This window comes from Zingiber officinale, chromosome 5A (genome assembly GCF_018446385.1).
Source record: "Zingiber officinale cultivar Zhangliang chromosome 5A, Zo_v1.1, whole genome shotgun sequence".
Classification (NCBI taxonomy): domain Eukaryota; kingdom Viridiplantae; phylum Streptophyta; class Magnoliopsida; order Zingiberales; family Zingiberaceae; genus Zingiber; species Zingiber officinale.
Genome location: NC_055994.1, coordinates 115,292,360 through 115,310,534, shown reverse-complemented (window position 1 = coordinate 115,310,534; position 18,175 = coordinate 115,292,360). Strand labels below are relative to the sequence as shown.

At 34.7% G+C, this 18,175-nt stretch overlaps 2 protein-coding genes across 5 annotated transcripts in view; both read left to right on the top strand.

The window, feature by feature from the left end:
• The first annotated feature begins 4,676 nt into the window (after positions 1 to 4,676).
• LOC121981435 (probable polygalacturonase At1g80170) lies at positions 4,677 to 10,357 on the top strand. 2 transcript variants are annotated; one of them, XM_042533951.1, is made up of 10 exons: positions 4,677 to 4,815; positions 5,064 to 5,203; positions 5,913 to 6,041; positions 7,039 to 7,209; positions 7,290 to 7,310; positions 7,918 to 8,125; positions 8,486 to 8,567; positions 8,654 to 8,762; positions 8,882 to 8,998; positions 9,738 to 10,356. In XM_042533951.1, the coding sequence occupies exons 2-10, from the start codon at positions 5,102 to 5,104 to the stop codon at positions 10,035 to 10,037; spliced, it is 1,239 nt and encodes a 412-aa protein (XP_042389885.1). In that variant the 5' UTR covers positions 4,677 to 4,815; positions 5,064 to 5,101; the 3' UTR covers positions 10,038 to 10,356. The 2 variants fall into 2 exon arrangements, with proteins under 2 accessions (XP_042389885.1, XP_042389884.1); XM_042533950.1 differs by lacking the exon at positions 4,677 to 4,815 and having other exon boundaries at positions 4,832 to 5,203; positions 9,738 to 10,357.
• A 6,300-nt stretch (positions 10,358 to 16,657) lies between these two features.
• LOC121981434 (mitochondrial intermediate peptidase, mitochondrial-like) overlaps positions 16,658 to 18,175 on the top strand; it is a 34,995-nt gene continuing 33,477 nt past the window's right edge. For 2 of the 3 annotated variants that reach the window (XR_006111813.1, XM_042533949.1), the window contains exons 1-4: positions 16,659 to 16,989; positions 17,067 to 17,148; positions 17,239 to 17,291; positions 17,374 to 17,428. Coding sequence is in view for 1 of the 3 variants with exons in the window: in XM_042533949.1 (XP_042389883.1) it covers positions 16,793 to 16,989; positions 17,067 to 17,148; positions 17,239 to 17,291; positions 17,374 to 17,428 (387 nt within the window). In the remaining 2 variants the exon portion in view is untranslated. Of the gene's footprint in view, positions 16,990 to 17,066; positions 17,149 to 17,238; positions 17,292 to 17,373; positions 17,429 to 18,175 lie in introns of all 3 variants that reach the window. The other variant, XR_006111814.1, reaches the window with a different exon arrangement.

Below are 18,175 nucleotides of genomic sequence, written 5' to 3'. Positions count from 1 at the left end.
GTTAGGGTAAATCAAAACAAATAACATTAAAATAATAAGTACATAATAACATTTAAAAAAAATATACCCTCCCCCTAGACTTAATCTCTAATTCTTCCCCTTAGATCACATTAAAAGTAGAGGAAATCTTGAAAAATAAATTTAAAATAAATCTGAAATAATTTCTAAGGAGAAAATTTACTAAGAATCAGAAAAAATTATGAACTCTTAAATTTTGAAAATATGAACTTTTATGATTTATACGGCAATTTTTTAAGAAATTATTTAAAATTATTTAAAATTTCTAAAAAATTTTATAGCAGTTAAACAGACATATCCAAAGCTGTGATAAATTGTTTTCAAAAATTAAAAATAATTTAAGCGGTAATAGATTATTTTCTACAACAAGATGTAGTTTCTTAAAAAAATACTTACAAATATTTTCTAAGCTCAAAATATCTTATAGATTTTTTAAGAATGTAATAGAGCAAGTATTTTTGTAAAAAAAATTAAAAATTAAACCTTCGAGAATTTTGAATATTAAAATTAGTATTTTTATAAAAAAATTCATAGAAAATTCAATAATGGTAAAATAAATCTGAAAATATTTTATTGGACAGAGAACATGATAAATTTTCACATAAAAATAAAGTTTATAAAAATACTCTGAAAAAGTATTTTTAAATTGAAAAAATATAATTTTTGTTTAAAAAAATCATAAAAATTAATTAAACTGTCAAAAAAAATTAAAATTTTTTCTACAAAGAAGTAATGAACTCTTCTTTCTAAAAAAAAATTAAGATCAGATTAATTTCAACTAGAAATTAACTACACAATATATTAGACAATTCTAAGCAAAAATAATATTAAATCAAATTAAAAGTAAGACATGCATAAAAATTTAATTTAAACATGATTTTAGAACTCAATATAGGTTCCTATCTATTGGATTAATTAGAAATTTTTTGAAACATATTTTGGTGATAATTTTCTAATTTAGCCCTTATTATATCTAAAATACCAATTAAGTACTTGATAATTTCTAAAAGTAATAAAATTCGAACATGTAAAATTCTTGAAATTTTCTATTTGTTCTTTCAATTTTGTATTTTCTATTTTTATTTTATCGAAATCTTCTAGCCGATATGATTTTGCTAAAGTTCCTTTTAGCTCTTTATTTTCTATTAATACTTTTTTATTGTCATTTTCTAATTGACAGGAATTTTTGGATAATATTTTAATAAACTTATAAAGCTGGTCAGGAGGTAGAGACCATATTTGATTTATCTCGTCGATCCTTTTATCTAAAGCTTCCCCTGTAGTGATGTTTCCTTCAACGTTGTTCCCCCTTCTTCGATGCCCTTGATGCTCTTCTCGGATGAGCGTGCTTCATCATCTCCTTTGTGATTTGCCATAAGCGCAAGTCCGGCGTAGGCTTCAATCTTTGATTCTGATGACTTTTCGTCTCATGTTACTTTTAGGTTCTTGTGGTTTTTTTGGGTCGGTCTTTTTTTCTTGTTCTTGTCCTTGTTCTTCAGTTTTGGGCAGTTGTCTTTGACATGCCCTTCTTCATTACAATGATAACACTTCACTTTCCTTTTTCTTCTTTTGGCATGCACTTGATTGAACTTATTAGCTTTAAAAAATCTTTTAAACCTCCTTACCATGAATGTCGTTTCGTCATCATTGAGAGATGTTTCAGAGTCTGGTTTGTCCATTTTTGCTTTTAATGCAATATTTTACTTTGGTTTTTTCTTTGGATCTGCACATCTAGACTCATGAATTTCAAATGTAGAAAATAGCTCTTTTAAATTATTTACTTCTAAATCTCTAGGGATGTGATATGCATCTACTAGAGTTGACCATTCAGGTATTCTAGGAAATGCGTTAAGCGCATACCTTAGTAAATCTCGGTTGGTTTCCTTTTCTCCGAGATTCGTGAGTTCGGTGACTAGCTCCCTTAGTTTGGCGTGCAGTTGAGGAACTATTTCACCTCCCTTTAGTCACAGATTCGTCAGTTGATTTTGAAGAAGATCTCTTCTAGCAAGCTTGGCTTCGGAGGATCCTTCGTGAAGCTCCAAGAATTTTTTCCAGAGGTCTTTTGCAGACTTGTAGACTTCGATTATATTTACCTCTTGTGATGACAGCACACTTAGCAGATGGAATTCTGCTTTCCTATTGGCCATAAACACAGTTTGTTCCTTCTTTGTCCAGCTTTCTTCTTTCTTTAACTTGTCGTTGCTGTCGGTAGGTACTACAAAACCATTTTTTAAGATAAGAAATATATCAAAATCAGTTTTGAAATAAACCTCCATTTTCTTCTTCCAGTGTACGAAGTCTCCTTCGAACTTCGGTGGGTGGATGATTGTTCCAGTCATCGTCTTTTGTGCTTTATTCGACGGTTAGTTATTCTAAAGCGATTGAGCTCTGATACCAATTGTAGATCCCTTATCGTCGATAAGAGGGGGGGGGGGGGGGGGGGGGGGAATTGCCCTACACAATATAAAACATCAAACACCTTTCTCAACCAATAAGATTTTTTCAATTATACACTTAAACAAAATATAAAGGAATTAAAAAAAGTTACGAGACATACAAATTTTTACTTGGTTTGTAATCAGAGGATTGTTATTCTAAGAAAAGTGGGCTCAATAGAAAAATCTCCTTCTCGAACAAAACGTCGGAGGCGGAGAAACCTCGTACACGAAAATGATACTCGGAAATGAAAGACAGAAAGAATACTGGAAGTACAAAGTGTGTTACTCGAAAAGGAGAAGATCAGGGCTATATTTATAATCCACTAACTGAAAATGACCGTTTGCTAACATGGCAAAGTCTGGGCGCCCCCAAGTGGAAAATCTCATCTTCTCGCAAACGACTACGCAATGGGTGAGGGATAAAATTTTATCTCGCTCCGAGTGCTCGGACCCGCTCCGGGTGCTCAAATCCGCTTCGGGCGCCCGAACCCTTGCTGATCTGATCCACAACACCGAAGAGGTCGAGGCACCCCGGATGGCACCAAACTGGTTTGGGCACCCGGAATAGCTCTAGGCGATCGGACCAAAGTCAACTTAAGGTTGACTTTCTGTCCGGGTTTCCACTCCGGCTCAGCTCACTTGGGTGATCTCGACCATCTGGAATATGGCTCACCCGAATCCATATTCCGACATTCTCGAGCAATTTTCTGCTTCGGCTTCTCGTCACTCGAAAACACCACAAGTTCCTTCTCGTCCGCTAGCATACTCTTCCGCAGCATCTTGTCCTTCGGACGCACCGAGCCCGTCGACTCTCTCCCATGTCGTTCTTCTCGTTAATTGCGTTTTTCGCTCGACTTCCTGTGCTCCTAAGTTCTTATACACTTAGACACAAGACATCAAAAGATAACAAGATCTAACTTGACTTGGTTGATTACATCAAAACTACCATGGAGTACTTACAAATGCGTCGTAGCTGGGGATCAAACTGCGGGTACATGAGTGATAACTTGACACCCTCTCGCTGCATTGTAGCCCCAGGTAAAAAAAAAAATTGAACCAGGTAACACCAAACTTAGGGAGACCGACTCAACCCTAAGGAAGTTTCTCACCTGCTATTAGAGTAAATCGGGAAGCGCTCGCAACAGGCAACCCAGAAGCTTAGCATCCTGTGATTGTGTCCCATAAGGAAAAATTCATACAAATACATAGTAGTTGAGGATCGAATCACGAGTATCCGAGTGATAATTTGGCACCCCTCCACTACACCGTAACCTCGGGGCTTCACACAAATCTATAATGCACTTGACCTCAATTGGAAGAAGGATGAATAATGTCCCAAGGGGTGCTAATTTTAAGACCAGGGGTCAATTATCTCTCTTCACATAATCAATCTAAGAATGAACAATGGAAAAATCTGAAATAAACATAATCAATTTTTTCCCGCAGGGAAAGAGGAGGGATGAATAATTGGGTCAGATGATTTTTTTTTTAATTAAAAAAATAAACAATGAAGGTATATCTTTGCATAAATGTTAAAGAGTACGCAAAGACATAAAAATTAATGCTAATATAATTATTTAACTTGCTTCAACCTCTATTCTAAAAATTATTTAGCAAATGTATTTTTTTCCAATTTATATATCTATTCTTTAAATTATTTACAACTATAAATACATAGTATATGTTTTCTATCATTGAATTGGACCATTAAGCTTGCACACTGTTCGGACGTTGAGTCAGGTTTCAGGCGGTTGGGACTAACTAGGAAACCCAAAATTGACCCTTCGTCTTAAACACTGATCAACATTCACTCTGACATGGCGCATCGGAAGCGCGGCTTTTCCGCCGTCTCTCCTCTTCGTCTACTTCATCTTACACACTCTTCCATTAGGGCACGAAATGCGTGGTGTCGGAGTTCCTATGGTGTCGACTGTGCCATTCGTTTGCGCTGCCGCCTGCCGCTCCTTTGGTTCATCGCCACCGACATCTTTTCCGACGACACCTCAAGCCCCCAACCATCTGTCGCCGCCTTATACTCCTCCATCGCAAGGTACCGGAGTAAAGAAGAAGGAAGCCATGACAGCTATGGCTATGAATCTACGATTGACGCCAAAAAGTGGTGCAAGAGGAAACCACACCTGTATCCCATTATTACCGGGAAAACATATCATGGATCTTTGCTTATCCTGGAGCAGGAGGTGGTGGAGGAGGAGTAAAGCATACATTTGAGGTGTGGAATGTCAGCCGCTAATTCTCTTATACTTCAAGTCACAAGGAGACCGCCATCATGATTGTCTTCCAACCTTCGAAGCCAAGCCAAGATTTTTTTCTACTGCGAAGGCATGAGAGCTCTTCCATGGTTTGCCTTTTTTCTTGAAAGTAACTTTCTCTTTTTGCCTCGTATGGTCTCTTGGTTTATATTAGACCACTAAACTCCAGTTATTTATTGCGTGGTTTGAATTGCCGATCAAATTCCTAAGAGCATGGAGAAAATACTAGGCTTATTTACTCTTCTAATTATTCCTTTGTTGATAATAAATGTGAGCTGTAGCGGAGAGGAGAGTTCCTCTCCTCAGAGCATCAACCTTTGGTTTGATGGTTATGCAGAAGAAGAGCAGGAATATGGAGGAGAACTTCAGGATGAAATGGATTCATTTCTGATGCTCAAAAGTGAAAAGGGGGCACGCATTCCTGTGAACGTTGATAGCTTTGGAGCTGTTGGTGATGGACTAGCAGATGACACTCAGGTGGAGCTGCACCAGCTAGTAAAACTAGTTCTTGCATTAGCATCTTTCGCTTGAAAAATTACTTTGACATCCGGTTGATATATTCTGGGGCAAAAACTGGACATTTTTATTCTATTTTTTGAGCATTCTACATACTTAGTTTGCATCATTTTTGGAAATCTATTTTTATCATTGGAATGCATCTATAATTTATACTTCTCATAGGAACTTCTCAATAATTGAAACTGTTTAAAGTCACCACTATCTAATTTGATGTTTAATGCTGCGATTTTGTCTATCATTTGGCATAAGTTCCCACGGCTCTATGAATATTTCCAATAATTTTCTAGATTTAGTAACTAACCAATTTAAAAGGTCATTTTCAAACTTGTTTATGCACATATTGTCACTATTACAAAAAAAAAAAAAAAAATTGTGAGAGATCTATCATATTAACATAGCATCTGCTTGATAGATTTGTCCGGCTAAATTCATTTCCCAATGTGGTTAAAGATTTTCATTAATGGGTTATAGAAATTGTAGGTTCAGCGCTTCAGCAACTATATTTTCACTTTGAATTCTGCAGATTTCAAGACTCAGTGATATTCAGTGCAACTGATTTTGGAAGTCCCTCTACTGTTCTAGCATAATATAATATTATTTGATTGTTGCACCATTGATTCGGTTTCCTTGCATTTAATATCTTTTTTATTTCTAAAACTTATGCTAGGCATTTCAAAATGCTTGGGATGTGGCATGCTCTTTGAAGGATGCAGTTTTCCTAGTGCCAGAGAACCGTCGTTATAAGGTTAATGCCACAAAATTTGTAGGACCTTGTGAGAGAAATCTAATTATCCAGGTACTAATTCTACTTCTATTTGGCACCTGGCAAGGCATACATAATATTATACTTAAGTCTATATTTTCACATTAGTACTGAATGGTACTAGATGAACTAACCAAACATATTTACAATAAACCTGTTAATCGATTATATTCACATGTTAAATTGTAGTGAAAAATTTTAAAAACTGAAGGTTTTAAGATAATAGGACTAAAACTAAATTGATGATGAAACAATATAGTTTAGTAACAAGAAAAAAAATTAATGAAATAATAAAGATGGATGGACTTAAAATTCATGTAACTAAGAGCTTTAGATATCTTAGGACTATTGTTCATTGTAAAAGAGATATTGATGAAATTTTTATTAATGTGATAAAGAGTAGGTGGTCTAAATCAAGAGGAGCTTTTGGAGTCATGTCATCATCATGTTCCCTTACGCTAAAAGTAAAATTTTATATATAATTGTGGTATGACACACCATACTTTATGGATGTTTGTGTTGAGTTGTTAAGAGTCAACACGATGCTAAAATAAATATGTGGATTTAGTAGATAGGATAAAGGAAAAAACATTAATATTCAAGAACAATTGGGTATAGCTTCAATAGATGATCAAAAGTGAAAATATGTTGACATCGTCTTGTTATGTCCAAAGGCGACATAAATTATATCGTTAAAAGAGTAGAATCAACTAGAGTGGAAGATATATAAGATAGAAAGGGACAAAAGAAATCAATAATCCAGGAAATAAAAATAGCTTAATAAATTTTAATATTTCTAATATAATTGCATAGAGTTTAATGAAGGGATGAGATTCGTGTAGCTAACTCCAAATAGTTGTGACAAGCATGGCTTGATGATGATGATGTGAATTTCCAAAACATAGACTTTTTGTTTTTGTAATTTCTATCATGCTGTATGAACAATTAACTTTTATTTCTAAAGTCATTTAAAATGTATGACGTACAACTTATCTGCCTGAGATATCATGGCATATATATAATTGATCAGGTGAGTGGGATAATAGTAGCACCAGAAGAGCCCGATGATTGGAATCCCAAATACTCAAAAATTTGGCTTTCTTTCTCCAAGCTAAATGGAGTCAAGATTCAGGGAGGTGGCATAATTGATGGTTCTGGTAGCAAATGGTGGGCCACTTCCTGCAAAATCAACAAAAAAAATGTATGAATATCTAATATGTCTGAATATTTTGTCTTTTACTTTATCCTCAAATCTCATTTAAGTTTTTTCTCTATTTGCAGCCATGCAAAGGGGCTCCTACGGTAAGATTTATGTGTATGCAAATATTTACTAGCTTGATATTTCATCAAAATAAGATGCAGACCTAGGACATATATTGTTAGTAAAGCCTTTTATTGGCCAAGGGTCTTGTCGACCAAGATGTTTTCATCAAAAACTCACTAGAGGTTAAATGGTTTACCGTATTCCTCAATACCTTTACTATTTTCAAGTCAGATTCTGATGAATGATTGATCAACCTTTAGGCAGCGATGAGTGGGTTATGGAGTATGTGTTATGGGAATCTTCAGTTCAGGATATCTTTAACATCCCAACTTAATTATGCTTGCAATTGAACTACACAAACTAATTATCATTTATACATTTCAAAATTTTCAAATTAGTAATACAAGAAAAAAAAATTGTGATATGGTAACATTTTAGAAATACCATCAACAAGGCAAACAATATCATGAATTTTAATTCCTGATATTCATTGCAAGTCTTGTCATGGCCCATGCTGGGAAAAATATTTAGCAATGCTTTCTTTGACGACTATGAAAATGTGACAAACAAGTTCATTTTGCTAACTTCCGTAAAAAGATACATTTGTGTACTTGTTTATCATATTGATAATTGCTGATGTTACAGGCAGTTACAATTGATTCAAGCTCTGGGATAAGGGTGAAAGACCTCACTATCCAGTTTGCTCAGCAGATGCACTTCACAATATCCCGTTCTGAAGCCATAAGAATATCTGGAGTGCACATAAACGCCCCATCAGATAGCCCCAATACAGATGGTATTCACATTACTGATTCAACTAACGTTGCCATCCAGAATTGCCACATTGGAACAGGTACATGACTAATATATGAAATAGATGTACATTAATCATCCTTCAGAAGTAACAGGCATATTTGCATTCATTTTTGTTTCTTGAGAAGGAGTTATTGAGAAAGGTTTACTAAGGAGAAGAATAAGAGACAAAACAAATATTTCTAAATGTCAAACTCATTGAAGATCAATTATATATCTTGTTTATTCAATGAGAAAATTAATGAAGAGATAGAGGAAAGAAGAGTATTCTATATGACATTTTTTGACAAAAAATGCTTATGAAACGTCACTATCATTGTGGTGGTTTTAGAGAAGAAAAGAACAGTGAAGTACATGTAGGATAATGCACTTACTATTGATCATTCTATTGGTCAAATAGGGGATGATTGTATTTCAATTGTGAACGCCAGCAAAAATATCAAGATGAAAAGCATTCAATGTGGGCCAGGGCATGGAATCAGGTACCTCAAGTATCAGGCATTTTAAGAATCATCTGCATGTTTGTAAGAACAATGTGAGATTTCTTTCTGTTGAATGCCTTTGTTAGCATAGGAAGCCTTGGGAAGGACAATTCAACGGGCATAGTTACAGGTGTTGTCTTGGACATGGCAAAACTTACTGGCACTAAAAATGGTGTAAGAATAAAGACCTGGCAAGTAAGTACCTTTGAAATTTCCTTGATGTTCAGTGTGACCTTTTTCTTCAAATAAAGGTTACCTAGAAAGGACATGGATACTCTGGAAAGTTGATTGAAATATGTGATATTTTTGTACAGGGAGGATCAGGATATGTTAAGGCAGTACGCTTTGAAAACGTGGAGATGATTGATGTTGAGAATCCAATAATCATAGACCAGTTCTACTGTGATTCACCAACCACTTGCATGAATCATGTAAGAAGCTTTTTTCTATTTTACAGTTTTGTGCATTAGAAAATTTTCAAATGAAGAAAGAATGATTTTCAACACTTGGCTGTAGCATTTTCGGCAGCTATGTAGTCTCTAGGACTTAAAAGCAAAGAATAATAATATCAGTAGTACTACAAAACTACAGATCTTGCACTAAGTAGTTCTGATTAGCTATTTTCTAACACAGCTTGATTAAGTAGTTTTGAACATAATATGCATATAAGGACATAAAGAAATTGGTTCAATAATGCTTGTCAACATTGTAAGAATGCATGTTTCCAAGCTCATAATTTTTCATAAAAGCATATTGTTTAATATATTCATAAATGTGTGTGTACCTTGGTTAATCCTTTAGTTTATCAACATTAACAGCAGATACTTGTGGCATTATTCTTCTGATATTGTATTAGTGGTGTATAAGTTTGATCATTTAGATAGTTCTGAACTTTTAGTTTGGAAGATGATAAGTCACTCTAGTTATCATAATCACTCTGGTAGTAATATCATTTGGCGATTTTAATTTCCTAAATGAAACAATTTCAATATCCTGATTATACAGTTAATTAAATGACTTCTCAAGTTATCCAAAGTTTGACAAGGATGTTTAGTTCTATTGATAACAAACTAGGATTTGTAGTTGAATTTTTTCTCTACATCCAGTAACATTAGTTTGCTAAATTCAAAATCAAGTGTGTATATATGTATATTTTCTTTATCTTTTCAGACATCAGCTGTGAAGATAAGTCAAGTCATCTATAGAAACATAAGAGGGACGTCCAGAAGTCCTAATGCGATGAAATTTGCATGCAGCGATACTGTACCTTGCAGCAACATTGTACTGAACAACATCAACTTGGAGAGAGAGAATGGCATAGCAGAAACCTTCTGCAATTGTGCGATTGGATTTGATTATGGGGTTGTGCTGCCTAAAGCAGATTGCCTGAAGTCTTCTAGCTGTGGTGGAACTCAGGAAGATAACCAGAAGCAGAAGCATGATCCTATTCCTACCCACACAGAGCTATGAACTTCACGTCTTTCTCAAGACAAATCAAGATGAGATTCCTGCATGCTGCTAGTTAAAGAAGTGATAAAGCCTTTTTAAGATATTATATAAGCTTGTCTACACAATCAACTAAGAAACTAAAATATACTCGAGTAGCAGAAATAGAATAGCTTGTGAAAAGGATTTGTAGTGTGTGTCCTAGCATTATGTATATGAATGCTTCCGGACTTTATAATCACTGGTTGTCCTTACTTTAAAATTGAATTTGTATGGTTACAGTTTCTCTCAGAAATGCTTCTTGTACTGTGTTTGGAAACACACTGCGACCATATACTGCAGAATTATACTTCATATCAAAACTGATGGAACTGATTGATCAATGCTGAAATCATTGTCTCGCTGATTGAACGATACTGGATCTATTCTATCTCATTTTACTAATACAGACACGTTTGCAACTCAGAAGAGATGATCAAATGCTCAGTTGCCTTAATTAGTATTTCCTCTCCTGCTATGGTGCGTTGCTACCAAAATCTGTGCTTGAAAAGGAAACAGCATGGACACGGGCTCCCTTCTGGGAGCTGGTTGTAATGCTTCTATACAGCTAGAAGCAAACTCTTCACTTACCACCCCCAAGAGCTCCCAATGATTTTGGCGCCCTACGGTCACTTTGTGGACGTGTTGCCTTTGATGTCTTGAACGAGGGCATATGGAGAATGCTCGCATGAATTTTTCACCAACTATCTATAACTTCCTGGGGAAAGGTCGTTTGTTAGGACAGTGGTGCATGTTTGGCCCTTGCCAAAATGCTTCCTGCTAACAAATAATAGTGAGATGGCTGAGGAAATTGATAACATGCTGGCTGGGCTCGGATACAAAGGCATCTCTTCATTGTGTTAGATAGCCATAGTTTGATGGATCTCCTGAGCTTATTGGACCATTCGTCAATAGCCACAAGTAAGGTTCTTGTGTAGTCCTCAGCAAGTCGTACTGGGATGATTTAGCTAAGTTAAAATATGTTGATGTTTGTGGCATGTAAATTTGTGACCCTTTTTCATGGAATCCTTATGTTGAAATTCTACTTGTGTATTGATGTGCCAGAAAATTGCCGCCGCGCTAGATGCTGAAGTAGATGTCTTCGTTAGGAGATGGAGGTAGCCCTATAGGCAAAAAAAAAAAAAAGGCATTAGAGGGCGCTAAGGGTCATCCCGACGAAATACAAAGCATGTGCTTAGATATTTATAAGCGTGAGAGGACATAAAAATCTATGGAGGTCATGGAAAAGTAGGGACAAGATCATGAAAAAGCGGGACAATTTTTTTCATTAATCCCCTTAATATCTATCCCATTCATGTCAACTATGATTATGAGAAATTGACCCATATTTATTCTGGTTCGTTGAGCTTAGTTAGAAGAACTCGATCGAATTGGATGACTTGGCCAATGGTGACTCAACTTAGAGTGCTCAATAACTTAGATTAGCGTGGACTGACTCAGCCTAGTGACTTGACTCGGTGACTCTGCTAGATTGTGGTGGGGTCACATATGCGTGTCTTGCTAATCTAGATTGGGATTGACGTCGACAATACATGTATAATTTGAGATCACTTTTATGGTATTAGATTGTTTTGCAGAAATATTAACTATCTAAAAACTATGATTTCAACTTGGAAAACCTTATCGAATATGATTCATAAGGTTACAGATTCATTATACACACCAGAGCTCTCTATGACAATGCTATGCAAAAACAAACAAAATCCCTGAGCACATAAAAGTTATTATTTCAGTCATTATGCTTGCAGTGAATGAAGAATGTTAGTTCGAATTAAGAAGGAATTGGGATCTCTAAGCTAAAGGTGTCAAAGGAGCTGAGCTACTTAGAAATTGGTGTGATCCAACATAGTTTAGGTCATGCCCAATAACACTTGCCCAATATGACTTGTCAAGGGGGCCGAGATACCTAGAAACTTGACCAATCTAACATGTATTAGGTCGTTCCTAGTATGAATTGCCAAATATTGGGTTGTGCGTGATATGGCCTTCTAAAGAAATAGGTTCTATTATGTCAGGTGTAGCTAGGAATCGAACCGTGGATGCTTGAAAAATTACATGGGTGCCCTATCATTGCACCATATCTCAAGGGCAGACTAGAATTAAAGTTGGTGTGATTGACAATGGTCAAGATTAATCATGATTTAGAATTTTTAATGTTTAAACAATATGTTTGATGTTGAAGAGGTCAAGATTGATAAGATATTTGACAATGTAAGAAATTCAAATAGATTGAGGTTGATTAGATATTTAATATTGGTTGAAATTCAATAGATGTTGAAAATATTGAGAGTCCAATAGAGAATTGACAAGAAAAAAAAGACTAAATAGGTTAGGGTAAACTAGACACTTGATAATGATGAAATTCAACCGGTGTTGGCAGATGAAGTTTTAACATGTCAAGTGGGGCTAAATGTTAGGTAGATAATAAAAATTCAGACATGTCATGGAGGGACTAGATATCTGATAGTGATGAAAATCCTAATAAATTAAGATGGATTAGATATTAGGTAAACAAGTGGAAGTGCAAGTAAGTTGTGGAGGACTATTACTTGGTAGTGATGAAATTTTAGCAAATCAAGTGTGATTGAAGTCCTAGAAGAATAAATTTTAGGCATGCATAGGAATTTCTAACTAACTCTATATAGACGAAATGAACAAAGCAAAGTCCACAAGTATCTATTCACCCCTCTAGTCACTACCACCTATAATCCTACAAGTGATATTAGAACGAGACTACTATTTAAAGACTAATCACTAAGGGAACACATAAGACTAGAAAAATCAAAGTTGATGGAGTTTGAAGATGAACTCAGCTATGCCACCTGAGTTCCATCAACCTTCAAATTAGGAGGCTTCTCCTAATGGAAGGCAAATGGAAACCCTTTTTCAAATGAATTTAGAAAATCAGTTTGCCTTGGAGCATTTTAAAGTATCAAGAGACAAGAAGGGAAGGCCACTCAAGAGAAACAAGCAGATGCAAGAGCAACTACAAAGATTCGAGGAAAAGGAGAAGGTAATCAAAATTTTGATTAATATAATGCTAACGATGTCTTCTATAAAATAAGTAAATACAAGGACACACATAATTTATGGACAAAGTTAACAAAATTAATGAGAATCCATCATCAACACAAAAGAGAAAGAAGTGTCTAAAAGAGGAAAACCCTGTCCAAGAATGTGACAACTCGGATGTTGAAAGATACCCAACATTCTAGGTGAAAAAGAGGAAACATCATTCTGCACGATGAAGCACTCTCGAAAAGCTAGTATTTTTCTCCTTCTCAATCAACTATTGAAGATGGAGAAACATCTTACAACACAAGGATGACAAGTGAAAGAAAAGGCTTCAAATAGCTTTTTCCAACTCTATTTCACTAAACTTCAAGTCTCATTGAAATCTTCTTCCTCTCGTTGAAAGCTAGGTCGCCAATCAATTGATTGATCTATATCATCAGTTGACTATTTTGCTCAATTTGATCATTGTCAAGTACCAATGGATCATTTCAGTCTTCCATCCTTGATATCAGTCCACTAAAAATTTATCATCATTGATCGCTCAATTAGTGAATCGAATAGAGCTTTTTATTCATTGTCTCCGTGACATCAATTATCTAGCTAGTCAATTATTATACTAGTTGACCATCAAACTCTAGACCTCTAATTAACTTGGAATTTTGGGTTTCCCAACCATTAATCAACTAGTGTCCAATATCATTCAGTTGGTGTCTAATGCCAGTTGATTCGACACCTTAATTATGACCACTTCTAAGTTTGAGTTTGATTATATTGAGTTCCACCCTCACCCTTGCTATATGTCATTCAATATTCATCGCTCACACAAGAATTTTATCATCTATAGGCTCCATTTGCTATGCATGATAGGATAGGATTAGGTTGATTATGATAGGATTAAAGGCAGCATAAATAATTCCTCTCGAGGGCATGGTATTATGAATCTCGCCCTTAATCATCCATAATCCTACCTCTAATCAACTCTACCAAACGCTTGATTAAAAACTTTTTGAAAATATAATCTCATCCTATCATGCATACCAAACAAAGCCTATAGGTTGATTGCACCCCTTGACTATTTCCCATCAGGATACTCAATCCTTTAAATGCGTATAAGCCCTCAACTCCTCCACATGGTATCCTTCATTTCTTGACCTATGTATTCTCTCTTCGTTGGCTATGACCTCGCTACTCCTTGATACTCCTAGTCCTATGATCTCTCAGTCACCTTGTGAAACCTACTCCAATCTCTTTAGACTTTGGGTTACCGAGCCTCTAACTTGGCCACACCAAATCATCTCTTTAGAGATGTTCGAATCACCATCTTAGTTATTCTTGTCCTACGGTCCTTGGATGTCCAATGCCATCATTCTATGATTTGTATAGACCACCAAGCCACTGAGCATGCCACCTTGTCCACGTCAAGTCCTCATTTATTCTCATTGAACATGAGCTCGCCAAACTCTGTGAGTTCCTTCAAGTCCCTACATAGTCAAATATACATATAAAATACAGTAACAAAGATTTAACTAAATCCTTTGTCAAAATATCAAAATTCAAAATTACACCAGATCGCTTGGGGCATGATTGCACCAATAGAGAGCTACTGCTTTGTAAACTTCCCTAAGGTTGAGATTGTGAGAGACTTGCTTCATCACTTGTTGTGAAGGAGCAATTGATAGGATATTGATCTAAAGTGACTCACCTAATGAGTTGTAGGCTACGAAGTGTGAACATTATCTTTTTTATATTTTTATTGCACAATGTACTTAATACAATTAACCAACTTCAACATGAGCACATATGCCATAACTATTGTTTGATTTGTCATTGTGTTTTGTAAAATGTTTTTTTTAGAATTAAACTATTCACCGTTCCCCTCTTACTATACTAAATCACATTTCAACCTTTTTTTTAGATTGACCCTTGATTATACAAACCACGCATGGATTTCTAGAATCTCAAGGAAGATATTCATGGCAAGGCATTACCTATTTAAACATCTATAAAGAGATCTATTGTGAGACATTGTCTATTTAATCAATGGAGTGCCAAATATTTTTGGCCATAGTATTTGATGACCTTTATGTAATATAAATTGTAAATAGTAATGCCTAGCAATGAACGCATTCATGGAAGTTTAAATATGCAATATCTTACAGCGGATATATTTTTTGAAGGCTTAAAGAGTCGGATGATCTTGTTTTGTTTTTACTATATTTAATTCATCAAATACTTACCCACTATAATTATTTTGTGGACCAATAATATTTAGATATATAATGTCTTGTTGTAAATCTTTTTTTTTGTTAAAATTTTAAAGTTTAAAGTATATATATGATATTGTTAACATTTTTACTATATATTCTATAAACTATTTACTTTTTGTGTTAAGTAGAGGTCTTATAAAATCTATTTTTTATTATTAATGAAAATAACACTCTACACCACCAGCTCTCTTTGAAAAATGATAGGGTTGTCTTCAAATTTAGTGTTTGTTATTATTATTTCCTATCATATGTATTAAATACAATGTTAGATGGATTTGATATATTCAATAATATATATATTGTAGTAGTTATGGTTTCTTAACTACTACAATGTTATAATTACTATAATATAGACTTATTTTGTTCAACAATATTCACATTGTAATAGCTATAATTCCATAACTATCACAATAGATACTTATCTTATTCAATAATATTTCCGTTGTAGTAATTACGAACTATAACTGTTATAATTATCATAACAACTATGAAATCGTCATTATAATATGAACTTATCTTATTCATACAACTGGTTGATGAGATTGGGTAGTAAAAGAAATAATATGTGAACACTGTATTGGAGGATAATTGAATAATTACACATGAGCGGTTGATGAGGTGGACGTCCTTTTAATTAAAAATAAAAAGATATATCTTTTAAATTAAAATAAAAAAGGTGTTCTTTAATTAAAATAAAAAAGAGATGTTTTTATAGGATTCACAAAAAAAAAAAATATCCTTCCAATTTTTGGCCAATAATTTTTATATGATATTAGTAGATATATTTTTTTACAATAAATGTCTCATCATTGCTCATAGGTAAGGATTTGATAGATTAAAATAATTATTTTAAATTAATAAGAAATATCTTTAATATTATATTTCTTTCACAAATTTAATAATACTTCTATATATTTAAAAGAATACATTTTTATTTTTAAAAATAATTAATTTTATAAAAAATTTAAATAAATTATAATAAAAAATGACTACTTCATCTAGGTGTCCGTCTTTTCCAAATTATATATATAAAAAAGATAAATTATAAAATCAACTTCTAAAAAAATTTAAATAAATGAACAAAATTTAAATAAATAAACAGGGGGACGAAGATGGTTAAGTGTGCATTTTAAGTTTAAATAAACATATTTTAGAGTAGTTAGGAGTAAAAAAGTGATAATGCTCCTAGACAACCAATATCATCGGCCTCAGTCAAATAAATCATAGAACATTTTTAATCTAACACACTGATTCTTTACCTCGAACTATTAACACCAACATTTAACCGGGCGTGCGGCGGATGTGCATTTTGGAATTTAGAAACCGGAAGGAATTTCTGAAGTGCCTCACTCCAAACGACTGCAATAGTGCACTATCTAGCAGGAAACTCCTGGCGGTGGCGAGTGGTGAGTGGCGAGTGCAAAACGCCGTCTTCTGATGTTTCGTGCCCTAACAACCCGCCGACGTGTTGCCACCCGCCTCTTTTCCTCCTCTCGAACTTCCTCAGGTGGCATCTGCTTCGCTACTTCGTCTGCCGATGCTGTCGCCGTTGGTGCCGAGACGGGTCTTTATGGCCTCGATGTACTCAAGACCGCCAAAGGCTTCCGTCGATTCGTCGACGAGGCTATCAGTCGGTAAGAGAAATCCAGATGCTCGAAAAGGAAATACTCGTTCCTAGTAATTTCCTAAACTGTTAACACCTCGTCTTTAGATCCGGAGAGCTCGTCTCCTACATCTCTCAGTTGCCACCTTCGATGGAGGTTATCCGGGCAATGGACGAAATCTCTGATACCGTTAATCTCTATCTCATTTCTTATTTATTTGTTTGTGTTTTTGTTTCTCGTATCTCAGAAGGCTTCATGTGTTCCTTTGATTTATCATAGGTCTGCTCGGTTATTGATTCCGCAGAACTGTGTCGGAACACCCATCCTGACAGGTGGTTGAACACTTTCTTTTGTTTTCATCCTTTTTAAAGATATTCTTTCTTTGACTTACATTTGTACAATTGTGCTTTTTAGGGAATATGTGGAGGAAGCAAACAAGGCATCAATGAGAATAAATGAATATCTCCATGTGAGTCTAAACTGTTATTTCCTTCATTGATCCATTTCTATTTAGATTTTGTGGTGAATATAAATGTGGTTTATACCTCTGCGCAATCAATCTATCATTTGTTTAAAATGCACTCTATGCGACCAGATATGTGTATGCTGTTGCACCTTATCAGGTGTAAACCCTTGAATGGTAGATATTTTCTACCAGAGTGTAGAATGAACGCCTGCATCATTCAACTATAACCCATACATAAGGATCTGAAGGATGACATTGGCACAAAAGACCATATGTTACATGCTGGATCATTAATAACAAACAGCTAAACCACATGATCTGAAGATTCTCTGTCACAACATCAATGATCCTAACCACAAACCCATCACGGACAAATTATATCTTTCAATTCCTTATAAAACATGACATGCTGCAATACAAGTCTCATCATTCACATCCATAGATAAAAAATTACAAGATTGTCATAATTCGAACTATGGTAACAATGTCGGAGTGATTACTTGATATCGACCTATGTTAACTCCTTCTAGCTAGAACAACTATTGAGCAATATGCTTGTATTTGAGGCAAAGAAAAAGGAAAATCAGCACAAATGTTACCTATGATTAATCAATATGGTAGGGGAAATGTATGCCAAATGTCTAATGCTCATGCACCATTAACTATATATATGCCACAAAATTCATAACCATGTGTATTATGCACCCTAAATGTAGAGTTTGATCAATAATGCTCTCTTTACTCAAAAGT

Coding starts and splice junctions, on each gene's coding strand:
- LOC121981435 (XM_042533950.1), top strand. CDS start 4,940: ATGGAGAAAATACTAGGCTTATTTACTCTTCTAATTATTCCTTTGTTG. Junction 7,311..7,917: donor CATGCAAAGGGGCTCCTACG/GTAAGATTTATG, acceptor CTGATGTTACAG/GCAGTTACAATTGATTCAAG. Junction 8,568..8,653: donor GGGCCAGGGCATGGAATCAG/GTACCTCAAGTA, acceptor TGCCTTTGTTAG/CATAGGAAGCCTTGGGAAGG.